The following is an 8543-nucleotide window of genomic DNA, read 5'->3' on the forward strand; positions in this document are numbered from 1 at the left end:
GGGAGTGAGACCCCCGCAGCCTGCCCCTGAGCCACCCCTCCCACAGCCGGGGACCCTCAGCCCTCGGCCATCTGCCCGGATTCAGACTGCCAGTCGGGGGGCCAACGGGACCACCCCGCCCCCATCCCCCACGACGCTGGGACCTTCAGCGACAGGGACACCAAGGAGGGAGTCGCCCCTTTCTGCCGATGTCATTGCCCGTGGGTGGCCGGGATGCACCTTCTGTGTCGCCCCCTCCTCTGTGAGGTCAGCAAGACCAGGTGGCCTCGCGGGGCTGAGAGGGGTGGGGGCCGGGGGAGCTGCTCAGCTTGGGCGTGACGGCCCCACCAAGGGCCTGGTGACTGGACGTGGCTTGAACACCTCCCTCCATCTCTCATCCGCTCATTCGTGGGTCCGCTCACTGATGGGTGGTGCGGTGGGGGTCCAGCCCCTCACCCTGCGCCAGGCCTAATGGGGGGCACTCAGCCTGGGGATCCGGGGCCTCCACAGGGCGCAGGAGGTGCCCCGCATCGCACCGCACGGCACAGGGCCTGGGTTCGAGTCCCGGCTGCTCTGCTTCCGATCCAGCTCCCTGCCCACGCGCACCCTGGGAGGCAGCGCTGACGGCTCAGGTCCTTGGGCCCCTGCCACCCGCAGTGGGAGCTCCTGGCCCCTGGCTTCAGCCTGGCCAGCTCTCTGTCTCTGCCTTTCAAATAAGTAAATGCATTTTTAAAAAAAATTATTTATTTATTTATTTGGACAGGCAGAGTGGATAGTGAGAGAGAGACAGAGAGAAAGGTCTTCCTTTTGCCGTTGGTTCACCCTCCAATGGCCACTGCGGCCGGCACATCGTGCTGATCCGAAGCCAGGAGCCAGGTGCTTCTCCTGGTCTCCCATGCGGGTGCAGGGCCCAAGCACTTGGGCCATCCTCCACTGCACTCCCGGGCCATAGCAGAGAGCTGGCCTGGAAGAGGGGCAACCGGGACAGAATCCAGCGCCCCGACCGGGACTAGAACCCGGTGTGCCGGCGCCGCAAGGCGGAGGATTAGCCTGTTAAGCCACGGTGCCGGCCTAGTAAATGCATTTTTTAAAAGTAAGTCGAAGAGAGCACCGTTTCATGTCAAATCACCCAGGGAGAGGGGTCCACTGAGCAGCCACACTGTCGGGAAAACACCGTTGCCGTCTGGTTCTAGAACACTCCATCCCCAGGAGCAGTGACCCCCGCCCCGATGGCCCATGCACGCGTCCCCTTCCTGTCTCTGGATTCGCCTGTTCCGGAAGTCTCCTATCAGCGCAGCCCCGCCCTGCGCAGTGGGCACAGCTCTGCTGTGGGAGCACCCAGGGTCCTTCCCCCCCGGGGGCGTCCTGCCCAGCCCACCTCGGGACCCTCACAGCGGCCTCTGGCCCAGGAGGAGGCCACGGCCCCTGGACGCTCCAGCCACTGAAACCCAGCCAGAGGTGCAGCCAGCAGCTGGGCTCGCGCTGGGCACGGAGGTGACGGCGCGGTCACGGCCAAGGCCCCAGCCTCACTGCCAAGCGCGGTCACTTCCGCCTTCTGCCCCTGGTGCCCCCCCCCAGTGTTCCCTCAGTACCACGTCCCTCCTGCCTGGGCCACTCCGCGATTTCATTTCTTTATTTATTTGAAAGGCAGAGGGACAGAGGGACAGAGATCTTCCCTCCGCTGGGTCACTCCCCAAATGCCCCCATCGGCCAGGGCTGGGCCAGGCTGAAGCCGGGAGCCAGGGCCTCCATCCGGGTCTCCCACGTGGCCGGCAGGGGCCCAAGCACTTGAGCCAACCCTGCTGCCTCCCAGGGTGCGCATGCGCAGGGAGGGGGGGCCTGCAGGAGCCAGAGTCAGACCCTGATGCGGGCAGTGGCGTCTTAACCCCTACCGTGCCGAGTCCCTTTGTAAGACGAAGGAGGGCTCTGAGCTCCGCTGCTGCGTTCTGGGGGGTTCTGGGGGAGCCCCAGTTCTGGGCCCCTCGCTGGGCCACTCAGCAGGCACAGGAGGCGGCTGCGTCCCCAGCCGGGAGCAAGCGGCAGACACCAGGACCCCCTGGGCCCGGGGCCACGCACCCAGCAAGAATCCCACCCCCTCTGCTCCTCACCAAATTCCCCCTCCATCCCGCCCCCAGGGTGCTGCATCACCCCCAGCTGCCCACAGCAAGACCCGCGGGACCCCCGAGCGACTCCCTGGGGGCCCCAACAGCTGCAGGAACCCGGGAGTGCCGTACCCCAGGCTTCATTCCACCCTCTCTCTGCAACCCCGGGGACAGGAAGTGGCCCTGCTGGGCCCGGCTGGGGTGGGGGGCAGGAGGCCAAGTTCCTCCCCTGGTGGGCAGGCTGCCTTCACTTCAGGGTCAGGCGGGAACACACGGGGCAGAGGTATTTTTAGGGCTCTCTGGCCAGGAGCCCGGAGAGAGGGGGAGGGGAGAGAGCCGGGCAGGGGCGACCCCCACCCAACCCGGGCCTCCCGGCTGGCCCGTGACTGATCAGGGCAAAAGGCAGCCGGGAGCTATTTCCGTCCGGCGGCGACAGGTGCACGCTGCGCGCGCCTCCCCCCCGGGGCCCTCGGAGCCTATAAAGCCGCGGAGTTTTCTCAATGAAGCCGGGACGCGCCCGGAGCGCACTGCGGGGTCGCGCCCAGCTGGGCCGCCTGGGAGTCGCCCGCCGTCCCCGCCGCCCCTCCGCGGGAGAATGAAACTCGTCGTGGGCATCGGAGGGTGAGCGGGCGGGGGCCCGGGGTGGGGGCCCTGGAGGAGTGCGCGGAGCGCCGCCCCCTGCCCCGCAGCCCTCGGGGTCTGGGAGCTGGGGGTGGGGGAGCGCGGGCTGCCTCCTGCTGTGACAGCCAGGCCGGAACCTCTACATTAGGGCGCTCGGGGCAGACCCCACTAAGGCGCTGGGCACAGCCGTGGGGCCTGGGCTCCCCCAGGACACAAACTGCTCCCTTTGGCACTGAGGCACAGGTGGGCGTGGGCAGTATCCGCCCTTGTCCCCCTGATGGACCAGGGACCCTGTGGTTTCCGGGGTGGGGGGCAGCCTTCCCAGCACCCGCCCAGGGGTGCTCTGAGGCTTTGTCCCACAGCTACTGGGACGGCCATCCCTGCGGCTAAAGCTCGGAGGGCGGCGAGTGGGTCAGCCAGAGACAGCGAGAGGCCGCCTGGTGCCCTCTGTCACCGGCGCCCGGGCGTCCTGGCTGTCCTGGGCCTGTTCCCCGGGACGCCCGCCGCGTGGCCGCCGCCTGGGCCTCCATCCGTGTTCCGCGTTCTCTGCCACACAGCAGGTTGCACGGCGACACCTGCGCGTCGCTGGAGCATGACCTTAACACATGACTTTATCTTGGTGCAGAAAACCATTGCGATCTCCGGGAAGCTCCGGGCAGAGCGGGCGCGGGGAGAAACCCGGGCGTGGGCCTGCCCAGAATTGCATGCCCCAATAGAAGCCAAAGCTTTCCTCCCGTTTTGCCAGGGCAAGGCCTCCCTGGGCAGGCTGGGGACCGATTGCTGCTTTGCTGCAAATCTGTCTCCACATTTGGCTCTTATCAAAAAATAATAATAATAGTATATATGTATGTATATATTTATGACGTCCTACGAGAGCTGCCGGGCCTGTGAGCCGTGGTCAGGAAGTCACCGACGGGCGTGCGCCGGGGCGGTGTGCGGGTGGAGGGGACCCCCGCCGGCCTCACCCGCGCTCCTTCCGCAGCGTGACCAACGGAGGCAAGACCACGCTGACCCAAAACCTCCGCAAGGCGCTGCCCAACTGCTGTGTGATCCATCAGGACGACTTCTACAAGGTGGCCGCCTCGGCCGGGCTGGGGGAGGGGCAGGCAGCGGCTCCCCCCCCCCCCCCCGCCTGCCAGACCAGGACACCCCCCCACCCCCACAACCTCCACTGGCCCAGGGGCTACATGGGCTTCCTCGCTGCTTCCTGCGGGGCGAGGCGTGAGGGCCCCCGCAGAGCCGCTTCCCCTCCCCCACTGGGGTGGGGGTGGGGCACGCGCTGAGCCCTCCCCGCCACCTCTGTTTCAGCCCCAAGACCAAATAGCCATTGGCCAGGACGGCTTCAAGCAGTGGGATGGTAAGCACGAGGCTCCGCCCCCCCAGGGCCCGCCTGCCCGTGGCCCCGCCCCGCACCACGCCCCCTTCTCCTCCCCGCCAGTGCTGGAGTCCCTGGACATGGAGGCCATGCTAAGCACCGTGCAGGCCTGGCTGGGCTGCCCGCGGAAGTTCGCCCGCGCGCACGGGGTCAGCGTCCAGCCCGACGCCTCGGACACCCACATCCTGCTGCTCGAGGGGTTCCTGCTCTACAGCTACAAGTGAGCCTCGGCCGCGGGTGGGGCCGGGGGCCCTTCCAGAACCCCGCCCCTGCCGCTGCGCTGGGGTCCCGGGCCGGACAGCGGCCCCTCTGTGCACGGCCGCGCGGGGGCGGCGGGCTGACCGTGCGCCCCCGGCCCCGCCAGGCCCCTGGTGGACGTGTTCAGCTGCCGCTACTTCCTGACCGTCCCCTACGACGAGTGCAAGCGGAGGCGAAGGTGGGCGCGTCCCGGGGGGCATCAGCCGTGAACCCCGAACCGGAACAGGCCCGCGGGACCGGGCCCCCCCAGGGGCGCCCACGCCCTGCCCCCAGGCCCGTTCCCGGGCCCAGGGGGTCAAAGTGCGGGAAGCGGGGGTGGGGGTGGGGGGGCTGCGCCCCCGGCCCACCCTTGGGGTTGCGCCCGTCTCCCTGCAGCACCCGGAGCTACGCGGTCCCCGACCCCCCCGGCCTCTTCGACGGCCACGTGTGGCCCATGTACCAGAAGTACAAGCGGGAGATGGAGGCGGAGGGCGTGGAAGTGGGTGAGTGTGGGCGGGGGCCCCCGCCGAGGGCCGCGCCGGCCCCCGCGGCCGTGACGCTGACTCCCTGGTTCCAGTGTACCTGGACGGCACGCAGTCCCGGGAGGCGCTCTGCCGGCAGGTGCTAGAGGGCATCCGGAACTCGCTGCTGAACCGCGCCGAGCCGGCCGCGCCCGCCCGCAGGGCCCCGACGCCAGCCCCGCCGGACCCGGTGTGAGCGCGCGCCCGCGGCGGGGCGGCCGTGCCGCGCAATTAAAGCCGGCCCTGTTTTTATAACCCTCCGCGTGTGGCGTGTTCTGTCCCCTCCGCTCGCGCCTTGTGGCCCCTGCTGCCGCGTCCCCCACGGGGGGCTGCTTCGGGGGTCTCCCCAGATGGGACATTTCCGGAGAGGCCTCGGCCTGCAGCCGGGGAGTCGGAGCCGGGCCTGGGGAGGGCCTGGGCTCGCTGGAGCACGTGCCTGCGCCTTGCACCTGTTCACGGCTGCCTACTGCCCCGTGGCGTGGCATGGCGTGGCGGGCCGGCACTGCGCATGTCCACGCTGCCCTTCGCGGGGCCGGTCCCGCCTTCTGCCTGCTGGCAGTCACTGCGGTGAACTGGTCTTTTGTTTGTACAAATATTTATTTATTTATTCGAAAGGCAGAATGAGGGAGAGAGAGAGAGCGAGAGACAGCCAGAGAGAGAGAGAGAGAGAGAGGCCTTCCACCTGCTGGATCACTCCCCAGCCTCCCAGGCTGGGCCAGGCCAAAGCCAGGAGCTCCATCCGGGTCTCCCACGCGGGTGCAGGGCCACGAGCACTTGGGCCGTCCTCCGCTGCCTCCCCAGGCCACAGCAGGGAGCTGGATCGGAAGTGGAGCAGCCGGGACTGGAACCGGCGCCCATAGGGGATCCACGCACAAGGCTGGCCCCGCTGTGGACTCTTTGGCTTGCACGCCTGTTTTTCTGTGTCCCTGTTCTTCGTGACGGAAGCTGATGCCACCTCCATAAGGACATCTGGAAGCTTATCTTGCCCCAAAATGCCCATAAAGCGCACAGCCCCTGGGGGGGAGCCGAGCCCAGCCCCTCGTCCTAACCCATCCAGGACCTGCCCCGAGCTGAGTTACTCAGAGACCCATTTCCTGGGGTGGGGGTGGGGGGTGCTGAGGCTGAGCTGCTTGGTGGAGCTGGGATTCGAACCAAGGTCTCCCCATACTCCCTTCTTTTTGCCCATACCCCAGTCTACGGTACCAGGGGTTAGGGTGACACCCCGTGGCCGGCTGTGGAATTGCAGGCATCGCCCTTTGCATCCCGCAGAAGGAAAAAAAAATATCCAGGCAGGCAGGCAGGTTGGGAGGAAGACAGAGAACATTTGGAAGTTTTGGGGGGATGGGGACCCAGTGCCATATGACCCAGAAATTCCGTCCTAGGAGTGTGCCCGAAAGAGCTGGCTTTGGGTGTGCAAACCAAACCCCCACGGGAATGTTCTCCCCCCATGGGTACAGGGACTCAGCCCTCGGCCGTCACCTGCTGCCTTCCCAAGCCATCCGCAGAGCGTGGGGTTGGAAGGGAGCAGCCGGGACTCGAACCGGCGCCCATGTGGGACTCATGAGTGCTTCCAGGCTGGCCCAGCCCTGGCCGTTGCGGCCATCTGGGGAGTGAACCAGCGGATGGAAGACCTCTCTCTCTCTCTCTCTCTCTCTCTCTCTTCTCTCTCTCTGGATCACTCTGCCCTTCACATAAATAAAATACACATTCATCTTTAAAAAGAGAGGAGTTTTTTTTTTTTTTTCATGACCGAGGGAGAAGAATTTAATTCCTGACACTTGCATGTTACGAATTCAAATGTCAGAAGCTATAAATAAAGTTTTATTGGCGCAGGGCCACAGCCCTAGGGACACGCGGCTCCTCCGGTCAGCCAAGGCTGCCGAGCCCCCCGCCCTGAATGGCCAAGCCTTGCCCTGGGGCAGGCCCGGCGCTGGGGGCCCTGGCTGCCGGCCACCGGGCCCAGAATAGACCAGGATAGAGCAGGGTCGCCGGGAGGCCAGGGCTCCCTGGTCATTGTCATTGAAAGGTTGAGAACAGAGGGCGGCCAGCCTAGGGCAGGGAGATGGGAGCCGGGGCAGCGGCAGTGGCCGGCGCGGCCAGCCTGGGGCTTCCTCGAAGCCGCACCGCGATGGGGCCCAGGCGTCCGCGGAGGCAGAGAGGAACCCCGTGCCCCGCGCCCGCCACGGCCATGGCCCCGCCACACCGGGGAAGCCACGAAGAAGGAAGTGCGCCGCCTGCAGGCCCCGGACAGGAAGTGGCGTGGGCGTGCGGGGCTGGGGGGCGGTGTTTCCCGGGGACTGAGCATCGGGCTGGGCAGCTTCCGCAGGCGGCCGGTGGCTGTGGCTGCCCGCCCTGGGCACGCGCTCCACGCCACGGAGCTGTGTCTCTCCGCGGGAGCAACAGCCCGGTCCCTCCTGGCTTTCCCAGACCCGTCCTGGTTCTATCCGAGAAGCCCCCAGCCCAGGAACATCGCCCCAGCCAATGCTGACCCCGCGGCCCTCCCAGCCCCTCTCCCCAGCCTAGCCCAGCCCCGCAGAGCCCGGGGATGGCCTGGGGGGCCCTACCCTGTGCCCAGCCCTCTCCCTGCCCCCCGCCAGGGCCAGCGCCAGCGCCGGTGGCAGGTGCTCCCGCCTACCCCAGGCCCCTCTGCGGCCTGGCTGACCTGCTCGTTGCCATGGCGACGGGCCCTGCACCTGCCAGCAGGCCCGCCCCTGCCAAGGCACTGGGCAAGCTGAGCCCGTGGTCCCAGGCCTCCCCTAAGCGGCAGATTCAAGAGCCGAGGCCCCCAGCGAAGACCAGGACGCTGGGCCATGTCCCTGGGTCACCTCTGGGCTCCCGGGACTCTCAGCAGAGCCAGCGGCCCCCCCGCCCCCCGCCCTGAGTGGGGATTTCTGGTCGTGTGTGACCACAACCCCCAAAACTACCAAAGCCAGAAACGCTGGCTCGCCCGCCCCAGAACCCTCCCGGGGACGCCCAGGGCCAGGATTCCAGCCTCCGGAACCTTCGAAGCTGAGAACCGGCCCCCCAGCGCCTCTCACCCCAGGCTGGGCCCCTGCCCCTGGGGGACCTCGCTGGCTGTCACTGCACGGAGTGGTGGGGGCCCGGGACGGTGCCCGTGGGCACAGAGCCCAGGGCAGGTAGCCAGCTCCCACTCACCTCGGGGGCTCATGGGGCTGGGTGTGGGACACGGGTGCAGACCAGGCCCCCAGGAGGGGCTTAGCACCCAGCCCCGCCCCCCCACAAGCTGCCCTCCCCCCCCCCCCCGCCCTGCCACGAGCTGCCCGTCCCGTGGCTGACACCTCCCTGGGCCAAGCCATGCCCTGCCCGACCCCGAGGAACTTGGCTCCCGCGGAACCTGCGGGACAGAGAAGTCAGCCTCGCTGGGGGCCCCGGGGTCACACCTGGGGGCGGGGCAGCGCCCTGGGCTGTGGGCTCCCGCCAGGCACAGCCACCCCCTCCCCAGAAGGAACTGTGCCCTTGGGGAAGAGGGGAGAAAGAGCAGGCCGCCCCTCCCCCGCCCAGTCTATTTCAGGACCCCACCCCCACGCATCTGTCTCCCACGTCAGGTATCACTCAGCCACCCGGGCCGGGGGGCCAGGCTGCGGGGGGACATCGGAGGGGGCGGCTGTGGGCCTCAGACCCCCGCCCAGGGGTCCCCCGACTCCACCAGGTGCAGTTCCGGGGGTGCCAAGAGACGGGGTCTCCTCT

General features: G+C 68.0%; 1 protein-coding gene across 1 annotated transcript; it reads left to right on the top strand.

Moving 5' to 3' along the window:
• Window positions 1-2603: 2603 nt before the first annotated feature.
• On the top strand, window positions 2604-5043 carry NMRK2 (nicotinamide riboside kinase 2). The gene is made up of 7 exons (XM_062185025.1): window positions 2604-2702; window positions 3685-3775; window positions 4011-4059; window positions 4141-4297; window positions 4442-4513; window positions 4711-4817; window positions 4892-5043. The coding sequence occupies exons 1-7, from the start codon at window positions 2677-2679 to the stop codon at window positions 5029-5031; spliced, it is 642 nt and encodes a 213-aa protein (XP_062041009.1). The 5' UTR covers window positions 2604-2676; the 3' UTR covers window positions 5032-5043.
• Window positions 5044-8543: the final 3500 nt, after the last annotated feature.

This window comes from Lepus europaeus, unplaced genomic scaffold (genome assembly GCF_033115175.1).
Source record: "Lepus europaeus isolate LE1 unplaced genomic scaffold, mLepTim1.pri SCAFFOLD_229, whole genome shotgun sequence".
Lineage (NCBI taxonomy): Eukaryota > Metazoa > Chordata > Mammalia > Lagomorpha > Leporidae > Lepus > Lepus europaeus.

What these genes read in the sequence shown, in the direction of transcription:
- NMRK2 (XM_062185025.1), top strand. Translation starts at nt 2,677, where the DNA reads ATGAAACTCGTCGTGGGCATCGGAGG. An exon ending in CTCGTCGTGGGCATCGGAGG is followed by an intron (nt 2,703 to 3,684) that starts GTGAGCGGGCGG and finishes CTCCTTCCGCAG; the next exon opens with CGTGACCAACGGAGGCAAGA. An exon ending in CGGCTTCAAGCAGTGGGATG is followed by an intron (nt 4,060 to 4,140) that starts GTAAGCACGAGG and finishes CCTCCCCGCCAG; the next exon opens with TGCTGGAGTCCCTGGACATG.